Genomic DNA, 23,738 nt, shown 5'->3' with positions numbered 1-23,738 from the left:
CATTTGGTCGAATAAGAGTTGCTAAAACAGTTGCACGTTTGTTTAGATGCACATTTGTATCGCTTAACATGTTCTCAAATACCTTGTGAATTCTCATTCTTCCCAAACCAGAACATGTATTTTTCTTTACTATTGACATATAAATTCCATTTTAGTTATGCAAGATAACTTTGGTATTACAGAATTCGTTTTTTTTTTTAAATACTCCATTCACAGTTGAGATCTGGATGAACAATAATCCGAAAATTTTATAATTTCCAAAGTTATCATAATGAAGTAAAACCGTGAATGGGTTTTTATTACATTTATTACTGTCATTGATAAAGCAATGAAGGGCCATAGAGTCTGAACTTCAAGTGAAGATTGTCAATATCGAACTTGACCTTAATTTTGTGATAAGGAACTACATATTATTATTTAAAATGCTTCGGTTGATAGTTCATAAATAATTGCACGGAAATGGCATAAAGTGCCATTTCCCGATCAATCCAAAACCATAATTCCTAAACAGCAAATGTTAAAATCGTCAATATCGAACTTGAACTCTATTTTGTCATCAGTAACATTATAATTCAATGTTGATACACAGTTGATGAACGGTACATAAGTTATTGCACGGAAACGACATAAAGTGGCGTGTTTCTATCAATAAAGGACCATAACTTCTGAACTACAAAAGTGATAATCGTCTTTTTCTAACTTGTCCTCCATTTGTCATCAGTCACAACATATTAAATTTTGAAAAGTATTGGTTGGACGGTTCAGAAGTTTTTTACACGGAAATAATTTGAGCCGTCCGCCCGTCGTAGAACAACCTTAAATCAATAACTGGATTTCCATCGGAAAACCCGGTTAATAACTATTCGGTGACCCTATGACTATTATTATATATTTTTAGCAACAACGTAAAAATTCTAAAGACAATTTGTAGATTGGTTTTGTAAATGATAAATTTATAAACGTTCTTCACTGATTTTACTTGAATTCTTTTCAAAAAGATATTTCATCTAAGAACTTTTATTCCATTATGTACTAGAAAATAAGAGGCAAAGATTTTTCTTTAAATTTGCGTTCAAATTCAACTTGTTTAATTTGTAAATACTATTTGCAACATCACCCATTTACTGTCAGTGCAGTCGACTATTGAATCAATATGTCTGTACACAATATGTTATATATTATATCATAGAAGATGGTTATAAGCCCAATAATTAGCATTTATATATACTTTTACGTTTCATGAATCTCACGAATGAAATAAGACTTCAACATCATATTCATCAACTATTACTTTTATACATGATATTATGTGTTTGTTCACATTTTAAATTCGACACCATATTTTCTCTCATAAAACAAGCTTGCTTAGCCGCTAGCTCCCCAACCAACACCACCAAATATATCTAAAACATTTCTTCATATCAACAAAGACAAAAGAAAATTTACAAAAAGAAAAAAAGAAAATAATCTAGGTGTCTGCACTTACCAATAATTTAACGCAACTACTTTTATTCTGTCAAATACCTTTTCATATATTCATGTGTATATATATAGTAAGCAACTATAAAATACTCATTTTTCAAAATATGTCAAATTGTATACTTACAAAATATATAACTATAGATGTAATAACTGTTATGAAATAGAGTTTCATTACAGTTAAATAGTTATCAAACCAATCTTGACATCAGAGTTTTTATAACTTCTTTTTTAAAGTTATCCGGAGGTGTGCTACAAAAATAAATCAAATGTTAAAAATTAGATTCTTTGGGTGTTTTGTCTCTTTCTTCATACTGCTGGCTGACTGTATTGTCTGAAAGAAACCAAACAAAAACTTAAACATTAAACTGGTTTATTAAACAGTGTTTCAATTACCTTGCATTACCATGTTTGAAATTCACTAATTCCAATGCTGATCAAGATTTTATAATTTCAAAAATCTTTAATAAATTACCCAAAAACATTTCCAGAATAAATAGAAAAGGAACATGTATAATGCAGTATAACTATTTTTACAAACTGAAATATACAAAACTACCACAAAACAGTAGTCACTTACCACACAATATTAAACTATCTTCGTATGTACCACCATTCTCAACGACAAATTCATAAAAACAAAAACAAAAATAAGATTCTTTTAATTGCCGAGAATACTTTATAAAAGCGTCGTTTTAAAATAGCAATGAAACTATGAATATGGATACTACCATAAGAACTATTTTAAAACATCAATGTGTATCAAAAGAAAATAAAAAACATACACATGTCACGAGTTCTACGATATTAGTTAGAATTGGCGGAATTGAGTATGTTTCATAGCGAATGTTTGGTGAACTCATATAAAAATACTCGTTATAATAAGCATTAAGAACAAACAAGCTAAGTAATTGTCCGGTCGCCTACAAGTTTCTGCGTTTCAGAAAAGTATTACTGCATTACTAATCTGCAATTGGAGGCCCTATGATATATCCAACTCCACCAATGAAATACATTGTTCCTATACCACTGGACAGCTTGGATACACCAATTAATTCCATGCATAGTGGGTTAATCATTGTTGTCAAACCACCAGAATATAAACCAAAGAGTAGTGTGAAAATTGTTTGACCTTGGAATGTACCGGAATATAGAGGAAATAGTATTGTCAACAAACCTACGATTCCATTAAATCCAAAATTAAGCATAACTGGATCTAGACCATTATGGCCAACTGAAAGCCCTGTTATGATTCTACAGAAGACGGAACTAATTCCTATGTATGTTATTAGTAAGGCCGCATTTTCTTTGCTGGAGCCTTGCAAAACTGCATAATTTGTTAAGTGTAATAGCAAAATGGAGAATGGTACATTCCAAAGTAGATACTGAAGGCTGCAAAACATAAATGATTTATCTGATAAAATGTCGAAATGGAGGAGATTCTTTAAATTGTATGAGATATTGTTATTGCTCTTTGAAGTCAACATATCCATGTCACGTTTCCTTTTCATGTCCTTTTTGTGCTTGTTTTCAAGGTCGGAGGGACGCATTAATGTTCCAATTACGATTTGATTACTGGAGAGAGCACCTAAGACTAGTAATGCACCCGGAAGTCCATACTGGTTAATTAATGCTTGTTAAAGAGGACCTGCAATAAACATGCCAATTCCTGCACCGCTTACTACAACAGCCAATGCTAGTCCTCGTTTAAGATGGAAGAAATATCCAATCACTACCAGTGGAGGCGTTGCACACAAACCTTAACCTGTCCCTGAAAAAAGTGAAGGGTGTCATTATGGGGACAAAACAATATATATATATATATAATAGAGAAATAAAGTTGCTGATTTTTCAAGAAAATACTTGGCTCAAACTGAAACAGATATGATTTAGATTGTAAAGATTGTTCTCGCATTTGTTAGTTTCATCTTACTTTGTAAATTTTATTGGCAAAAGCACTTCCTATGCATTTTTGAATGTCCAAAATTCCAAAATACGCCATTATCAAAATGTAATCGTAAACAAAATTCAAAATGTACAAAACGTATTTATTCATTTTTTTAAACGTTGGCATGAACTTGCCCAATCATCACACGTTAGCTTAAAATACACACGAAATGCTGATGCATATTATCAAGACCATGCATTGTTAATTATTTATTTTCGACTTTTTATAATTTGGATATACGTTTTAGTTTGTTATAAATTAAATATGAGAATTTGAGTCAAATCGGTGAAGGTGAATTTGACAAGTTAATGCCCCTTTAATAAGAATGATATTATTATAAACTTCAATCAATACCACGTTTAGCTATGCGAATACGGAACCTAAAAGCACGTCTAACACAAAACAAACCAGCAAGATAAAAACAAATTTCCAATTTCACAAAATCTCATAACATTTATAGATTTCATTACGAACTACTAGGCCTCCAGCGAAGGAATCTGTCCTTTTAGAAATAAGATTCTCTTAAAAAATTTACTGTATTACTTACCTGCTATTGGAGGCCCTACAATATATCCAACTCCACCAATGAAATACATTGTTCCAACACCACTGGACACCTTTGATACACCAATCAATTCCATGCAAAGTGGGTTTGTCAGTGTTGACAAACCACCAGAATAGAGACCATATATAAAAGTGTAAATTATCTGTCCTTGAAATGTACCGGAATATAGAGGAAAAAGTAGCGTTACCATCCCTATAATTCCAGTAAATCCTAAATCAAGCATAACTGGACCTAGACCATTATGGCCAACTGAAAGCCCTGTTATGATTCTCCCAAAGACCGAATTTATTCCAATGTATGTTATTAGTAAGGCGGCATTTTCTTTGGTGGAGCCTAGCAAAACTGCATAATTTGTAAAGTGTAAAAGCAATATAGAGAATGGAATATTCCAAAGTAAATATTGAAGACTGCAAAACATAAACGCTTTATTCGATAATATATCAAAATGAAGGAGATTTTTTAAGGTGTATGAAATATTGTTATAGCTCTGTGAAGTCAACATATTCATATCACTTTTCCTGCTTAAATCCTTTTTGTGTTTGTTTTCAAGAGTGGACGGACGTATCAATATTCCTATTACTATATGATTGCTGGCCAGTGCACCGAGTACAAGAAAAGTACCCGGAAGTCCGTACTGATTAAGTAATGCTTGTATTAGTGGAGCTTCAATGGAAGCTCACATGCATATGCATATTTGTAAATGATTAACTTTAATATTGGTAATTGACTATGTACCGATGAGAGACATGAGACTAGTATATACAGAACCAATCAGTGATGTGTAAGCATTGTCTTCCTCAAACCTCTGGAGTAGCGCAACATGGACAATACCAGCTCCGTATATCAGTATCCCTGTTATGATACCAGCAACAAAAGCTGCTACCATAATTACCCAAGCCCATCCTTGATCTAAATCTTTGTCCTTCTCTACGTTGTATTTAGAATTCATAACATAAAACCCTAAAATTGGAAGGAAACTTTAAGTGATATAAGAGACAAATCAGTATTAAAATGGTTACTTTTCTAAAAACCATTTAAATATGTTTTTTCTACTAAATCTTAAAACTAGGACATAAGTTATGCAAGACCTGTTTGGGATACAATATGATACTTCATTGAATCATCGTTATTGTTTGAAATTTTCTAAAATAGTCAAAAACAATAATAAGATACAAAAGATGTATAAAAAGACACAAGTCTAAGAAAAACTGATAAAACCATGGAATATGGATTTTTGTCTTTATATACCTTATCGATATAAAAATGATATCAATTCTGATATTCGTTAGAATATTTTATATTTTAAAGTTTATTTGCGTTTTATATGGTTTAAACAATTAAGGAACAATTTCAACGTTTTTCAAATCACGAACTTTGTTAATCAATTTTTCATGATAGATAGTATTATCAAAGGCAAATTTGATTAAAATGATCAAGGCTACATAAAAAAATATAAACCATAGAAAAAAGGAAAATACTACGTTATTTTCAAAGGAGTAGGTCCGGTAAGGGCCGATTTTGGCCTCACAATTCAGGTTCATCTGATGAAAGATTTTGGACACTTTTTAAACACTTAAGTGTCTACTTCAGTCGATTCAATTAGTGTATGTGAAAGATTTGAACTGATTTAGTCATTAAAGACGCTCAAATTCAAGTTTAATATGAAAAATGTATCAAATATGCCATAATATGTCACTTTTCAGATGGTTTTTGTCAAAAATGAAAGTGGCCGCATCCATGTTCATTCTCAACCTTTATATATGTTATGTATTATCATCAAATACAACTTACATTTAGATATTAAGAATGAACACAAATGCAGTCACTTCCATTTCAGACGGAAACCGTCTAAAAATTAACCAAAATGCTAAAATTTCGAAGATTTCAGTAATTTAGCATGACTTAATGATGCTAGTATCCGATACATGTGCATTGTATTGTCAAAAACAGCCCATATTTATGTAACAGAAGTAGTCTTCTTTCCAATAAATAGCTAAAAATTTACATTTTAACAATTTTGTAAAACTGCTATATTTTGGGGCCAAAAAGGGGTCTTACTGGGCCTACTCCTTTACATCTACTAGTACAACAAAAAGTTAATCAATCAAAGTAGATAGTTTAGCATAATCCTGCACTTGTCTACATCTTTGAAAGAAAGTTCAAATAGGCCAAGGAATGCTTGATGCTACCATAAAAGATACAAGTTTCGTGTGGGTGATGAAATTCTAAAACATTTCTATCAGAGAGGAATAAAAGATTAAAAAGACAGTACTGCCATCAAGGCATTTGTTTCGCGGAGTCAAACGAGCGAGATCGAATGAAAGTAATGAGAAATTAAATCCTATCATAAGCTTATAAAAATGACTTCATTAAAATTCTGTATTTGGGTGATACTCACGCAAGAAAACTTCAATATTATTGTGTATCGAGCATATATACATTTATTATCATACATGTATCTGTGCCAGATTGTGACAAGAAACATTATTATTACATGATTATGATATAAAAATAAATTATTTTCATTTGTCATTTATTAGGTCTTTCCACTTTTCCGTGGAAAGACCTATTGGTTTTCTTCTGATTATTTTTTTTTTCTTCCGCCTAATTTTTTTCTTGCGCTGTATTTTTGTTTCAAAAGATGTCGCTAAGTTTTTTTGTATAGGATATCATACAGTCTATACGCTTTTGAAACTGACCCTGTATAACCGAACACTTTTCTTTGTAAGAGTTATCTCTCAAAACACTGTTTTTCTTGTTATGAGATCTCCTCCGTAACCGTAAGAGAAAGCGACAAATTTATTTATCCAAATTGCTCGTTATATCCTCAGAATGTTAGGTTTTATTTTGACCGAAGCTTTACGAAGACTCCATATGAGAGTTATTTCCCCTTTTGTATTTGATATATGTGAAATGTATTTGTAATTGGAAAACCATAAGTGATAGAGGCCTAGGGTCTTTTGATTTGAAATCCTTGGTCCATAAAAATGAAAATGAGGTCAAGGCCAATGGTCAAGGTCATATTTTAGATTTTTATATGTCTTTGATTTCCCTATAATTCTTGACTGGTTATAAATACAAAAAATTTAAATAGTGAAAAATGTTTGATACTTCAAGGGGCAACTTTGTTACATTATGACTGTATTGGTTTTACCATTGTGTAAGGGACATAACCCCATTGATGGTTTATAAAAAGACATTATTAGGCAAAACTCTTAAACAAAAGGTCCTAGACCCATAGGGTCTTTTGCAATAACATTGTCGACCAATGACCTTGACCAAGGTTACAAGGTCAAAGGTCAAGGTCATGGACAAAGAGGCAAATTATGTGTTTTTGGCACTATTTAAAGAGTTTTATGTGTGTTTTAATGCTTTTGTAGGTTGACATTGACCTTTGACCTCACTACTTGTTGGGGGATCTCTCAAAAGATAGATCCCATGTGTTAAGATATAGTATCTAGGCTTTAAATTCCGTTTTTGCATGATCCTAGTGGCTCGTTTCCATGTGTTTACTCAACTAACAAACCAACCAACCAATCAACCAATCAACCAACCAGCCAGCCAATCAATCAATCAATCATTGCATGTATGTTTCCGTCTCATGTGTTTAATACGGGGTCCAAGATCTCCTTTTTTTCTTTTTCGCTTGTGTCAAGTGACCCTATCCTACGTGTTTAATCAATCAATCAATCAATCAATCAATCAATCAATCAATCAATCAACCAACCAACCAACCAACCAACCAATCAACCAATCAATCAATCAATCATTGCATGCATGTTTCCGTCTCTTGTGTTTAATACGCGGTCCAAGATCTCATTTGTTTCTTTTTCGCTGTTTCAAGAGACCCTATCCCACGTGTTTAAATAACCAAAAAACCATCCAACCAAATAATCAATCAATCAACCGACCGACCGACCAACCAACCAACCAACCAATCAATCAATCAATAAACAAATCAATTAATCAATTATGGATCGGAGGGGAAAATACCGTTAACAATTGTTTTTAAAACAATTGATTTATATTATTGTAAAAAAAAATCCACATGCTTGTTATCTGATCAACTCTGAAACTACATGTCCAATTGATCTCAAAATTTGCAGTCAGCAGGGTATACATGTATTACATCTTCATAGAACAACGTGGTGCAGCTACCTTCAAAGAATTTCCGTAGAGAAAAGAAATTGCAATGCCGTAAAAATCACTTGCTAGCTCCGTAAATCTCAGGGAAATCCTACAATAAAATGTCTGCTCCTAGATTAGAATACAAATCTGTGTTACAAACTGCTGCTAAAAAATGTACATTACACGAAAATAATCGATAAACGTGTTTTAAAGTTACACAGGATCAATTAATTCCAAAGCATACACTGCTCGTGAACTGTGATCGAAACGTCAATTACCTACAATGACAAAAGAAATACATTGTGTAAATTCCGTCGCTATACATGTTGTCTGTTTAACGTCCCCACCTAAAACGAAATAAAAATACTAAGTTTTCGCTAATATAAAGCCTCGTCACGTGACGCCACAACCTGGCGAGAGACAAAGACGCGCGCGGACCCTGAAATAGAATAAAAACTTTCCAAACTAAATATAGAAACTTAACCAACACACCAATATGGAACTTTAAAGAAAGAAAGAAACAAACAAACAAACAAACACACATATATCAATCAAGCATGTTTCAGAAGGGGGAAAGACCGTTTACAATTGCTTTTTAAAGCAATTGATTTATGTTTCTAATTCTTTCTGTTTTGTCATAGCCTAATATTTTTTTCCCATCAAAACACACTATGTCACGTGACGAACCGCGTTTTCGTAATGCTTCAGTAACACTAAAATAACATACATAGAAGAATTTAGTTCGTTTAAACTGTTTGCTGGATAAACTTTCATTAAGGATAGGATTGATTGACTTACGCTCTAAGTAGATCATATAATATCCATTGCTTTTGTAGGGGTTTCTTTTGGTGTCCGAATTTATGTGTTCTCTATATGTTTTGACATAACATTTTTTTCACCTTTTTGGTCAATGCTTGTCATGTCTTTGATTCGCGGCTTCTGATTGCCGAAGTGTTCCTTACTATTGGAGTTCGAGTTGAACATTTGATTAAAAAAACATAATAACAAGAAGACAAATAATGCCAAAATAAATCAATTGAATAAGAATTGTTCAATAATTGGCACATGAGGGACCCCAACACACATCACCTTTTCTCGTACAAAACAAGTACTAATGATAATATAAATATATATTAAATATATATAAAACATTATATAAATATAAAGAATTGTATATTCTACATAAAAATATATGCACTTATGTAGTAATAGTTTTCTCAGTACTGTTAACCAAGTTTCTTCAACATATACAATATTTATTTTGCTTAGCTATAATTTTTAATTTAAATAATGAGCCATTATGATCCTCCCTGTGTCTGAAGTTGCAAGTCTAGCAAAAGGCGGTGGTTGTGGTGTTTGGGTTAGCATTATGTTAAAAGATTCCCATTTAAGAGGATAACAGTGCTGGATAATGCCATATGGTCTGCGGTGTCAGTCTGGTAATGTTCGTTGTCCTAAATTGGAATACTTTTATTTGTTCTATGACCACTTAAACTGTATAATTTATTTTTTGTTCAAAAACTGTATGAATTTTTTTAAAGATATTTTGCATATATAGATTCAATACAATTAAGGCATGCCTGTCCGTCACACAGGGTTCACCATGCAAAGCTTGCCATAATTTTATTGATAAGTAGCCAACACCAAGTGTTGGTTATGAAGTATGATTCAAAGATACTATCAATAATAAGTTAATTACTCTTAAACTTTGTTTTTTATTTGACCTTTTGATTTTTTTTATTCGAGCATCACTGATGAGTCTTTTGTAGACGAAACGGGCATCCGGTGTACAAAATTTTAACCCTGGTATCTATGATGAGTTCATTGTATTAGGTTTATATAGTTTATCCTCTTATAGTTGATGTGTTTCCCTCGGTTTTAGTTTGTAACCCGGATTTGTTTTCTCTTGATCGATTTATGACTTTTGAACAGCGGTATACTACTGTTGCCTTTATATATAGAATGATAACTTTAAGGATTAATTGAGTTTTTGATGATGCGAATGTTTATTAAATATCAAGTATGATAATAAAGCAATTATATAATTCATGTTTTGAGACGGTCCCTGTACTCGTTGTGTATGTAGTATTTAATACAGCGTGCTATTGTGCATTATGACAATAAAACTGGGAAGAGTTTATTTATATATAATGTCCCAGAATTTACAACGTGATATCTTATATTTCAATCATAGTCTGGGAAAATGTCGTAAAGCATGAGGAAAATTATCAAAACGATAGTTCTGCTATAAACATTTATCATAGGTCGGAAACACAGTGAATGGAAAGCAGAAAGATATTTAAACAAAAGGATTTTTCTGTCAAAAATAAATAATTTCATTAATAGATAGTACCAGACCAAGAGAATATTCATTAAAATTATCAAGTTTAAACCGAGACTAAATTTATCCTTAATAAAATATAATTAAAAATGTTATACATGTATTATGTCCCACAGGTTTAAACAGTGAATACATTTATGGAAATTATATGCAACATATTAGCACCAATGAGCAGGGATGCGTACAAATAATTAGGTAGCTAAATTTTAAACGGTAGTGAATGAAAAAATACTTACATGGTTTCAATTCACCTTGATTTAAGATCCTTGCATCTCACAAAAAAACGTAATTAATATTTTACAATAATCTTATTTTTTTTTATTACTACGTTAATTATTTTATACTGTTTTAGTATTGTTTTATAAGTCTCTGCTTAAATTTTGTATAGCAATATATTCATATAGATGAAAACAAGACTTTAAGAAGAGATTGATTTGATAAATAAAATGTCCATCATTAAATAGTTTGTGTTTATTGTTATTATATTCTTAATTTTCGGAAAAGATTCATTAACAGGAATGTATGTTGATTAAGTTTCAATTCTTTTTTGTTTTTGTTTTTAATAGTTCAACCTTATAGCATCTAAATCCTTGCAATATGGTACGATTTTGAAAATTCTATTCATTGTGTTACATGTTACCAGCTATCCTACACATACAAACGTCTTGATTTATTTACATTATATATCACCCTTTTCACACGAAACACTATCGGTTTGCGTTCACCCAAATTCCGGATTAAAGGACAATGAATCCGGAATCAAAACACTTGAGGTAGGTAGTTTGACATCCGAATTCAAATATTAAACATTCGATTTGAGCCTAGATTAATATATGTGATAATGCAAATGTGTATTCTTACCCAGAGTATCAGTGCGTATGCTTTCTATTTACTATATCTTGCGCAAGAAAACCACGTGCATACATAAATATTAATTTCACTCGCGAATGTGAATTTTCGCATTTCTTATCTAACTTCAGGACACGGCAGTAAAAGTTTGACATGTGACTTTCAAGCATGGTCATCATTAAGGTATTCTGACCTCTAGCTGTTTCTCTTTTCTTTTTCTTTTTTGAGTGACTGTCCTTTTATAAACTCCGACATTTTCGAAATGCTAAGGATTTCTACCCCAGGAATAGATTACCTTAGATGTATTCGACAAAACCTTTGTTTCGAAATTTTGGGTCCTCAATGCCTTTCAACTTCGTTCTTTATTTGGCCTTTTTAACTTTGTTATTTCTCGCGTCACTGATGAGTCTTTTGAAGACCGAACTCGCGTCTGGCGTACAACATTTTCATCCTGTTTTTTTTATATATCTACATATCTTTTTATATAAATTGGTTTCTTTTGAGAGTATGTTCAGGTATTCATACAACTTCTGAAAATAAGATATTCTTCAAAACCAAATTTTCCTGTAAAATATTTGGATTGATTTAAGTAACTTCAGGAAATCCTTTAAATTTGAGATGTTTTAAGAGACCAAAATAATTGTCAGTAAATAAGAGGTCCCAATGAAGCTGGTGTGTTACTCTCAAGAAAAATATACGAAACCTTCTTATAAGTTGCATGCCAAACGGTCTCTTCACATGGAAGTTGATAGATAAATGCATCTAGATTATGAAGTAAACTGAGTGCTTAAATTTATATTGCGATTGGTTTGTGCAATTTGCGTTACACATCCGGTTTTTAGAAACTGGAATATGCAAAAGCATTAAGAAAAAAATGATGTACACTCAATCCAAGTAATAAATAAAATAGTCTAGCTTAAAAAGGTAAATTCAAATAGTAGCTGTATATATACACTTTTCTATTCACAACTAAAATCCAACATTAATTGACTTGTGCAAGAATTTACACACAATTATATATTTTCAATTAAGGTTTTAACATCATCATTATCTTATTCTATTCACAGTCAATTATGTCAAATCAAAAGCAAAACAAATAAGCAACAATTTTTTTATGACCAGGCGGCGGGTTCGGGTTCACGTGTTGCTTTCCTATTTTAAAGAAAGCAACTTGTTTATATAATTGAATTGAATGTAAGCATATCTCTCGTTCTTATTTAAAGCTATCATTTTGTATTAACCATGGTATCTTGGTGTATATTTGAAACACACGATTTCGATTATTAATATATAAATAGCACATAGCTGAGAGGGTGATAGAGCAGATTGTTACCCCGAGAAAACATTGTCAACTGAGGCGAAGCCAAGGTTGACAATGTCTTTTCAAATAGATCTCACAATACGATATGCATACATGAATTATTAACACCTTCTATATATGCATTTAAATGTTTGTATACGATTGCACTAAGAATATCATATCAAAACGAGTGTATTAATTATTGCTCTTAAATTACCGACCTATGTAGAGGAATGGTATATTTCAACGGAGGAATAATTGTACGATATAAGCAAATGTTAATTTGATAGACAATAAGCAAAAGCGCTGTGCAAGACACACAAATACGAGGCAGGTCTATGTGAAAAAAGCAATAATTTACTACTGTACAATTCGGAACGAACAAATCGATTATTAATATATAAATAACATATAGTTGAGAGGGTGATAGAGCAGATTGTTACCTCGAGAAAACATTGTCAACTGAGGCGAAGGTTGACAATGTCTTTTCGAGGGGTAACAATCTGCTCTATCACCCTCTCAGATATGTGTTATTCAATTTATTATACTGAATGTTCTGTTATTACTGTCGATTAAATTTCAAATTCAAAGTAAAAAACTATGACGTCTTGTACATAACAACCATCCGTATTTAATAAAGCGCACACTTGATCAAGCGTCTCCGTGAAGGGTAATAGAGTATTTGCCATAGGATAGAGTCGTATTAAATAAAGCGCACACTTGATCAAGCGTCTCCGTGAAGGGTAATAGAGTATTTACCATAGAATAGAGTAAATTAACACCCTCGTATAAGCCAATCAAAATATTGCATTTTTACGTGAAGTATAATAATACATATTGCTTTCAGTGCACCATGAGATAAATAGATCTCACAATACGATATTCATACATGAATTAATAACACCTACTATATATGCATTTAAATGTTTGTATACGATTGCATTAAGAATATCATATCAAAACGAGTGTATTAATTATTGCTCTTAAATTACCGACCTATGTAGAGGAATGATATATTTCAACGGAGGAATAATTGTACGATATAAGTAAATGTTAAGTTGATAGACAATAAGCAAAAGCGCTGTGCAAGACACACAAATACGAGGCAGGTCTATGTGAAAGAAGTAATAATTTACTACTGTACAATTCTGAACGAACAAATTGAAAAAGGTAAAGTTAACAAAACAATGAAAGTTTTCGTATTTTTTTCATTTGAGATATTACTCTTTTTAAATAATTACCATCAATCAGTAATCACAACCACTCAGATATGAAAAGACTATATCTAATATATGTATGAGGTTATTTGAACATCTGGTTACTTTTATATCTGATAAGATAATAAATCATTCATTGTTTAAGATATATCAAAGTTAATCGAGATTGGACCGTTAAACATTACTTAATACGATTGAAATATGATGCTTCTTGTAGTTTCTAGGTCAGAATTTTTAATAAGTCATCTATTACTTTCATCTTGTATTCTAGATAGTATCCTTTGATGGCTGACCTCAATTTTGACAACGGACGATGAACTGTTTGTACAGTGTAAGCTGTGTGAGTGGATCATTTTGTTGGTAAGTTTTGCACACTTTATCATTTATTCAATAGTTTAGTCTTTTATGAGGAAAATTTAAGTTATTATACCACAATAACACAGATAGTCATACGATATGAATGGAATTACGATATCAGCAAGGCTAAGACAAGACAATGTACGTCCATGACATATGCGTTGTAGTTGTGTTATTTGTTAATGATTCGTAGCATTTCATTTAAACCAATGTCATAATTTTTCTTGAAGTTTTGAATTAAACCTAATATTTCGTTCAATAGTCGTTTTTCACAAAGTTACCAAAAATACTTTGAAAGTTTGTAAATGTGTTACTCTGTATTTCTTTTGTTATCTATATATTACGCGTTACGCGGTATATATATATATATTCATTATTAAAAAAAATCTATAAAGTCTACCATATGGATCTATAGTCAGCTTTGTGGAGAAAACATCACAAGTATGATTTACTTGTGTCTCATCCATCTTGCTTAGATTTAGCAAATAAGATATATAACTATAGTCAGAAGGATATTCACTTTTCATTGGGAAAAAGAGAGTTGCAAACATAACTTCCAAGTCTCCTTATCTTATGAAATGGTTTTTTTATGTCTTTTGCAGAAAGATTTCTTACAACAAAATGGAGGCATTTTGCTTTAGAAAAAATAACGTTTAATTATCGATGAATCATTCCAATTTTTTTCAAGTCATTAATGAGGATCCATACTTATGTTTTTGATTATAACACTAAAAAAGTTTAAAGTGATATTAGGGTTTTTTCTTTTGCCCGTACGTTCGATGGCCTGCCTTTTCTATTCACAATACATCACAAGCAGAAATTAAATTTCAATCAGAAACTCTTAAAAAATAATCAGTACCTAGTAGAATCGTGCTCCTATTTTTGATTTACACCTGAATGATACTTAGTTGTTTTCCAATAGCAAAACGTATAATTGCAGTTCGTTTGGAAGCCTTTGATAAATTTTACGAATAACTTGTCTAGAATCACAGAGATTCAGAAATTTAAGTTACGTTTGAACTTTTTTTTTCAATTATTAAAACCATACATTGACATCTAGATATCTTTTTGTTTTGTTTTTTTGTCTTGGTAATGTTGATTTGGTGTACGATTGACATATATACCACTAACATCTATAAAAAAAATATTCTCGCTGACATACGTAACCTAAACGTTCTCGGGTTAAACTTAAACGTTTAATAGATGCCCACATATGATGCCCATTTCCCGATCTTAGTACATAAAAGAAGATTTGAGGTAATAAACATAAATAGTTCCAATTTTTCTGTACCAGATGCGCATTTCGACAATCAATGTCTCTTCAGTAATACTTGAGGTCAAAATATTTGAAAATCCAAAGCATATTAAAAAGATGAAGAGCTATAACCCAAAAAGGACAAAAAAGTATAGCCAAAGCCGGGCAAGGAATCAGAGCTTTGCATGAGGGACATATATTTCTTAATTTAAAAATTTTCAAATTTTTTAACAGCAAATTTTAATAACACAAAATCCGTATTTTCATGCAAGTGTCTAAGTAAACGTGAATAATGGCTAAAAGCCTAAACAACCCTCAAACACATTAAAGCTCAAAAGACATGATAAGGGCTTCATGAGGTCTTCAACAACAGAAAAACACAAAAAATTATTACACAATTTGGATACTCACTTTTCCCTGTCCGCACACCCACCCATCCGTCACATACTATTAGTTGGTTTTGGACTTCCTCCAACCATTCCAACAACCACTGACGAGGTTTGACGTTTTCATATTGTAGAATGATAATCGGTCCAATTAATACCAGTCAGAAAGCACCATAGTGACACAAAATGGTCCAGAAATACAACGATCAGCGGAACAAAGATTTGGATCAAGGTTGGGCTTGGGTAATAATGATTGCTGCAACGGGAACCATTATGATTAATTCAATACTCCTTTATTGCTCCGGAGTCCTGCATGTTGCTCTTCTGGAGAAATTTGAAGAGGACAATGCTTACACATCATTGATTGGATCAATATACAGCTGTCTTTTCTCATTTGCTGGTAAGTTGTTAAAGCAAAACAATAAGTTGCACATCACTCAGTAACAAAACACAAAATGAACAAACAAACAAACAAACAAGCAAGCAAACAAAACTAAACCAAACAAACCAACCAAATCGTACGATTTTCGTACGTACAACACTTGTTTCTGGTATATCGTTCTTTAAATACGCTCGTGAAAAAAAAGTTTCGAAAATATGTATCGTTTTGTGCCTAAAACAAAAATGTCTAGACAGAAAAGCCAATCCATGTATTGTCAATTTTTCTTGAAAGAGTTGTAACCTTAGTTGTAGCACAATTACATTATTTAAAGTTGGTTTTTGCCATACACTTGTTTGCCATTTGATAATTTCAAGTTGGTTTTTCCTTATTACCTTGCTGGATTATATAACGTATATACCTCTATTGCTGTGAAATCGACCACAATAAGTGAAAATTATACCTTTCCCATTTATTCGAAAAGTCAGTTGGAAAAAAAAACAATGACACGTCTTCTTCAAAACAGGGCGTTATTTATCATTTATCAATTTGCCCAATAGGAGTTCTTGATAACTTGATTTAATTGTAAACAGGTCCTTTTTCCAGCATCGTAATAAATGCATTCAGCTGTCGAGTGGCCGTGATGTTTGGAGGAGTTGTAACATTGGTCGGATTTGGACTGAGTTTTTTTGCTGCTGTCAATCTTAACTATTTACTTGTTACATATGGATGTGTTGCAGGTAAGTAGGAATAAGTTACCCAATACATATGACTGAATGTTTCCTAAAACAAAACATATCACCAGGTTTTAAAGGCAAGCGTTTTCAGTCATAAAAAAGAAGAATATATTCCTTCCAAGTATCCAATATACATTGAACAGAACCGCTCATGAAATTCCAAAATATTTATTGAAGGATTACTCGCCAAAACTGATACGCCTACTGTCCTTACTCAGAGAGAATGAATTTGATATCTCATATTATATATTTGTTTTACATTTTACCAAAATAATTATAAAATCACCTCTCTTAATCCATCTGAAAATGATAACCCCAAAACAATCATCCTTTACCTTGTATGTTTTTTTTTATTTTATGTTTTTTTTTTATTTATGATGAGCATCTACTTGTAGGCAGTTCAATTATTTGCAATTTTTCTCAGTTTATATCTTAATTTTTTATTAAGTTTTGTTCTGTTTAGAAAATAATAGAAAGGATAATACAATATGATAACTCTGAGTTTATGGGTTCATTTCTTTTCGATGTCACTTTTTACCAGAATGTTTTCTTATAAACGTGCTCAATATAAGGGAGTTCAATTTAGAAGGGATAGATTTCTTTGTGAGAAAATTCTCTACTCAGTTAATAATAATTTCCTGATAACAATTTCCTCAGATAAATTCTAAGTACCAAATTTAGCATATTAAATGACCATTTAATACAGAGTTTGTTTTGCATTATGCATTATGTATATACATTGTTGAAGGCAGTAAATTGCTCTATAGTACTTTACATCCTTCTCCTTTGATCTCTAGTAGATATATGTCTCATTCGCAATCATACCACATCTCTTATTTGTTAATTTATTTATCTAGTATCATAATTGAAACTGTGTTACCTGCATGTTTTTAAAATCTTAACGTATTCATTGTTGAAGTTCTTACATTGCTCTATAGTAGTTTACATCATCGTCCTTTGATCTCTAGTAGATATATGTTTCATTCGCAATCATTCCACATCTCTTATTCTTTTAATTTATTTATTTATGATCATAAATGAATCTGTGATACATGTTTTTTTTAAATCTTAACATATAGTTTTTGAAGTAAGACTTCCGGCATTTATATTTAAATGTGGCACTTGGTTCGAATTGGAGATCTAACCACAAAAAGTTGTCTTTTAGAATATAAAGCTTGAATAAGTCAAATGTTACAAAAATTGTGGGAGGTGGTGGTTCTCTTTAGACATCAGCGAACTTCATTCTTATGATCATTGCTGAAAAATCGTTTGTTTGTTATCAATAAAATCAAAGAATAGGCCTTCCAATTTTTGTTGGATCTTTTTTATCAGTTATATCCACTGTTTAACTGGATGAATGAAATAATAATAAAAAAACAGTAAAAGAGATAGAGTACACCAACGGTTCTCGAAATAAAATAAATAACAAATGTCATCGGTGTAATTTCAGCCGTCTAGACGTACAAAAATTTGTCTTACGATTGTGAAATTAATGCTGAAACAGATTTCTGTCGCTTATTAGCTGAGGAACAAATCATAATCTGATTCTACTTCCTTATTTTACATATCAAACATGTCATGCACGTTTAACATAATTTACGGAAAATAAAGAGCTTCTTTCCATTTTATCTTGACTCGCCAAGATACTTTATACTTCTACATTTCATCCAGTGTAAACTGATTTTAGACATATTCATCTCATCCGAGGAAGAGAAATATAATCATCAGCCGATTGTTTTGTGATATTCAAATACTAGTTATGTGTACCTGCAATTGCTACTTGTAAGCAGAGTTAATTTTAATAAAAATTTGATTATCAAAAGTATCAAATAACGTATATAAGTAAATATAGGTCATCGTACAGTCTTTAATAATTACCAAATACCCATACCGTAAGCTATAAGAGGCCCGGAATGGCAAATTGTGACAGTTCATTAGGGAAAAACTTACGGTCTGTTTTATGCCAAAAAATTAAACTAAAACTAAATACAGTAGACAACAACGAACGACAACCAATGAACTACAAGTTCCCATACTTAGTTTTCGTAAAAGATATTTCAGGTTCAACAAAACTAAAGGGGACTTCCCAAGTTACTTGGTTAATGAAACAAAACTCATAAATGTTTCTCATTGTTATGTTAAACAAAATAAAAGCCGAACGAATTCGAAACGGAAAATCCGGATAAAATGGTAAGTTTTAGACATAAGAACGCCCGTTTTGTAAAATCAGGTTAATGAATAGTCAGTCTACAGAAATAGAAAACTAATACCAATGAAAATAAAGGATAAATTTATACCAATGAAAATAAAGATTAAATTTATACCAATGAAAAAAAAGCTTTAATTTTGAAAGCATGTTAATGTTGCACATCGAGCTATGTTCTTCACACACAATATACTATTTAGATTTGAAAATTAAACATTCTATATCAGCACAATGACATCATGTTATTCGTGTTTTTGTTTCATAAAGTTCATGTTATTGATGTAATATATTTTCAGTACGAAATATATGTCAGTTTATTGTATCATCTACTTGAATATGTTTTATAGGTATTGGCGTTGGTATGAGTACGATTTCCGCCATAACTGTTATTGCTTATTTTTTCCACAAAAAGTATGGTGTTGCAATAGGTATAGTAATGAGTGGAGCTGGTATTGGAACATTTATAACAGGTCCTTTGGTGCAATATCTTATCATGGAATATGGACTTCAAGGCACTTTCCTGTTCTTAGCTGGACTCGGAGGAAACAATATTGTCATGGGCGCGTTGATGTTTCCCTCTGAATTAGAACATAAACATAAAAGAGAATCCAAATTAAATCACAGCAAAGATACAACACCTAAACGACAATGCTGTATAAATTACGATTTACAGAACATTCTTCATATTGACATTTTTTTAGATAAAACTTTTATGTGTTGTTGTGTTCAGTATTGCTTATGGAGTATGGCTTTCTCTATACTTATGCTACATTTAATAAATTACGCAATAATCCAAGGAACTACAAATGAAGCAGCTGCATTCCTTATGATATACGTTGGTATAGCATCGGCTATCGGAAGGCTAATATCGGGTTTTTCAGTCGGTTATGATGGTTTAGATCCAGTTTTGTTAAACTTTGGATGTAATGGCATACTAGCCTTAGCAACTGCATTCTTTCCCTTATATTCTGACAGATATTCAGGACAAGTCATATTTGCTGTTATATTTGGATTATACTCTGGTGGCTTGAGCACAATGATTAGTCCGTTGTGTATGGATCTACTTGGGGCAAAAAAGGTTGCCAGTGGAGTCGGTACTTTATTTTTCATTGGTGGAGTAGGATATCTTGCAGGACCACCAGTAGCTGGTATGTATATGACTCATCATATGATCATTTAGGTAAAATTAAATCCCGAAGACTCTTGTTTATTAGATAAATCTCTAATTCAAACATTGGTAAACTATTGTCTAATTTACCATGTTGGATAAGATATTACTATTTTGAAAGGGTATTGGGTCTAGTTTTTTAAAAACAACTCATCTATCAATCTCTTTACAGGTTTGATTTTAGACAACAGAGGAGAATACAAAGAAAGCCTGTATTTATGTGGTAAAAAAGTTTGGTTTGTTTTTAATTTACCTTATATTGTCAACCATTGTGACGGATAATCTATTCTCTAATTTTCATGCTATTTTCACATTTCTCGATCGGTGTGAGAAAAGTATTTCTCATCTCTAGAGAAAACTTTGTTCTAGGCAAATGATTTGTCGAAATTCAATTATGACGTAAAATTTTCTTGATTTCTTCTGAATTTGCTATTGTAACGTCATAAAAAAGGCGACCATGTCTGATGACGTCACATATAAAGAGCAAAACTTTCTGCAAATCTTTGAAAAGGAAGGATACACTTTGTTAAGATATCGTAAAAAAAACATTACAAAAACAGATTCCACCACTATATCTCGTGTATTACGATATTGCTCTACTCTCAACAGTTAAATTTTAAATATTTAAAAAGCTCGGCAAGCTTTGCGTTTTAAATTTTGAAATTCAACTGTCTCGAGTAGAGAAATATCGTAACACACTTAATGCAGTGGTGGAATCGATATCTGCATAATATAACAAATTGCATCCTTATAATTTATTAGAATACTTTATTAGAATACAAATAAATCTAAAAGAAATGCAATGATTTAGGGCAATTGCGTTTGGCTAACTCTCAGAATATCTCTGACTCCTGTTGATACTCTTAAAAGCGAAATTATCATGCTTACTATGAGTATCGGCTACAATTAGATATTAATACATATACGAATTTAAGCAAACATGGTAAGTCATAGCATTAATAGACGATTCACGCGAATAATCTATAATCTTGCAAAGAGAAAATCAACCTACTAAAGCTATCTTTAGGTCTAAAGTTCATAGTTTTTAATTGAATTCAAAACCATTTATTTTAGTTTTTGTGTGAATAAAAGCATAGATTAAGCTGATCATCTACATCAGTTCACGTCTTTGTACTTCTCCCTGGGAACCGTTTTCCCAGTAGCTACATTCTTATTATAAAGTTTCAGCTTATCATTAATGGGCCTTGCATTAAAAACTTAGGGTGCAACAACCTCAGGTAAACTTTATCTCACATGATTCTTATTATTTGTTAATAACTTTTTCCCTATTTTGCTTTTCAAATTGTATGAGTCAATTAAGATCATTCCATTAAAACCCGTGTCTTCTGCACTAAAATAGATGCATTTCGATATCACAAACTAGTCAAAACATTTACTAAATTTTATCATCGGTATAAGGACATCATTCGTAAATATAGCTCAACATGCAGACTTCTTATACGTTCAGGTATTTCACATCCATTTTTTTATGGAAATATTCTTTATAAAGCACAAAAATGTCAGTATTCACCTCTGAAACTAACAAAACCTTTAAATAGACTTATTAAGAAGGGATATAGTTACGATACTGTTGTCAGGTCATTAAAGATTGCATATTTTGGCGTTAATATTGATTCACTTATAGGGTCTTTGCATCGGCACTAAACACATTTATTTAAAAACCAGTTGTTGGCATGACACGGGTTATGTTCTTCTCATATATGTTATGATGGTATGATACTAAACCCCTAACGGGAAGGATTGTGCCTGATATTCATATGATGAAGACATAATCTTTCAATCAGTTTAATTGAAGTTTGGAGCTGGCATGTCAGTTAACTGCTAGTAGTCTGTTGTTATTTATGTATTATTGTCATTTTGTTTATTTTCTTTGGTTACATCTTCTGACATCAGACTCGGACTTCTCTTGAACTGAATTTTAATGTGCGTATTGTTATGCGTTTACTTTTCTACATTGGCTAGAGGTATAGGGGGAGGGTTGAGATCTCATAAACATGTTTAACCCCGCCGCATTTTTGCGCCTGTCCCAAGTCAGGAGCCTCTAGCCTTTGTTAGTCTTGTATTATTTTTAATTTTAGTTTCTTGTGTACAATTTGGAGTTTAGTATGGCGTTCATTATCACTGAACTAGTATATATATTTGTTAAGGGGCCAGCTGAAGGACGCCCCCGGGTGCGGGAATTTCTCGCTGCATTGAAGACCTGTTGGTGGCCTTCTGCTGTTGTCTGTTCTGTGGTCGGGTTGTTGTCTCTTTGACACATTCCCCATTTCCATTCTCAATTTTATTCGTTTATGTAAGACGCCGATAAAAATAAAACTATAAAATCGAATTCAGTTTTTAAAATGATTGATTCGATTGAAACCCTGGTTAGTTGAGTATTTTGATAGTGAAGAACTACAATCTCTGACGGTTTGTCATATTCTTATTTTCCAGGTTGTCTCTTCCTCCTATCAGCCATGTTTACGCTTGGTACAACTTTATTCAGAAGTCAACTCAATGAACACGAGGTTACTATTTCGTTGGACAATTTAAAAGATCCAAATTTTAAAATATTTGATGAAAAGTTGTTACATAATTGGAACATATCCGTAGAAGTTCTTCCGGAACAAACACCAATTTGTAATAAGGAAAAAGATGCACATCAAAATTATGTTGCAGATGATAAAACAAATGAACAGACTCCTTTAACAGAATAGTGTGCACAATAAGAATTTAGATTAAAATGAAGTGAGACATTATTAATGATTCTTATTAATTTCCAGCAAAATTCATTCCAGCAGCGCCTGAATACGGAGTATATATCTCCCAGTTGATATGATACTCCAGGGCTTGTATTTCCTATCATGATTTCCTTGGTCGAAGGTTGCTGCTCACAAGGAAGCTATTAAATCAAGAGTTCCAAGTAGTGAAGTTAAAATCGTCCCTTCGTAAATTTTACGGACGCCATCACGAGTTGGTTGACCGTTACGGATTTTCCTTTTTACAGATGATAGCTGATATGCTCCTAATGTCGTAACTACAATCCTGTCCCCTTTTCCCGAATGTGACCTACCGAATTAGACTTTTTACCGGTTTTGTACTAACTTAAGCAACACGACGGGTGCCACATTCGGAACAGGATCTGCTTACCCTCCCGGAGCACCTGAGATCACCCCCAGTTTTTGGTGGTGTTCGTGTTGCTCAGTCTTTAGTTTTCTATGTTGTGTTTTGTGAACTATTGTTTGTCTGTTTGTCTTTTTCTTTTTTTGCCATGGCGTTGTCAGTTTATTTTCGACTTATGAGTTTGAATGTTCATTTTGGTATCTTTCGCCTCTCTTTTTCTTGTCAACGTACCTTTATGTTGTTGTATGAAAAGGAATAACGTCCATAATTATATGCATGAACATTGTATTTTAGTTCCCA

General features: G+C 32.0%; 2 protein-coding genes and 1 pseudogene across 4 annotated transcripts in view; 1 reads left to right on the top strand and 2 right to left on the bottom strand.

Annotated features, from left to right (window-relative positions):
• Window positions 1-23,738, bottom strand: part of LOC127698657 (monocarboxylate transporter 12-like) — a 70,984-nt gene that overhangs the window by 1,462 nt on the left and 45,784 nt on the right. The gene's annotated exons all lie outside the window — the stretch shown is intronic.
• LOC127737047 (monocarboxylate transporter 12-like) lies at window positions 2,442-4,941 on the bottom strand (annotated as a pseudogene).
• On the top strand, window positions 16,137-20,327 carry LOC127737046 (monocarboxylate transporter 12-like). Its single transcript, XM_052247582.1, has 3 exons — window positions 16,137-16,225; window positions 16,798-16,944; window positions 19,495-20,327. Exons 2-3 carry the CDS (start codon window positions 16,848-16,850, stop codon window positions 20,325-20,327), a joined length of 930 nt encoding a protein of 309 aa, XP_052103542.1. The 5' UTR covers window positions 16,137-16,225; window positions 16,798-16,847.

Source organism: Mytilus californianus, unplaced genomic scaffold (genome assembly GCF_021869535.1).
Source record: "Mytilus californianus isolate M0D057914Y unplaced genomic scaffold, xbMytCali1.0.p SCAF_4, whole genome shotgun sequence".
Taxonomy (NCBI): Eukaryota; Metazoa; Mollusca; class Bivalvia; order Mytilida; family Mytilidae; genus Mytilus; species Mytilus californianus.
This window is presented reverse-complemented; position numbering and strand designations above follow the sequence as displayed.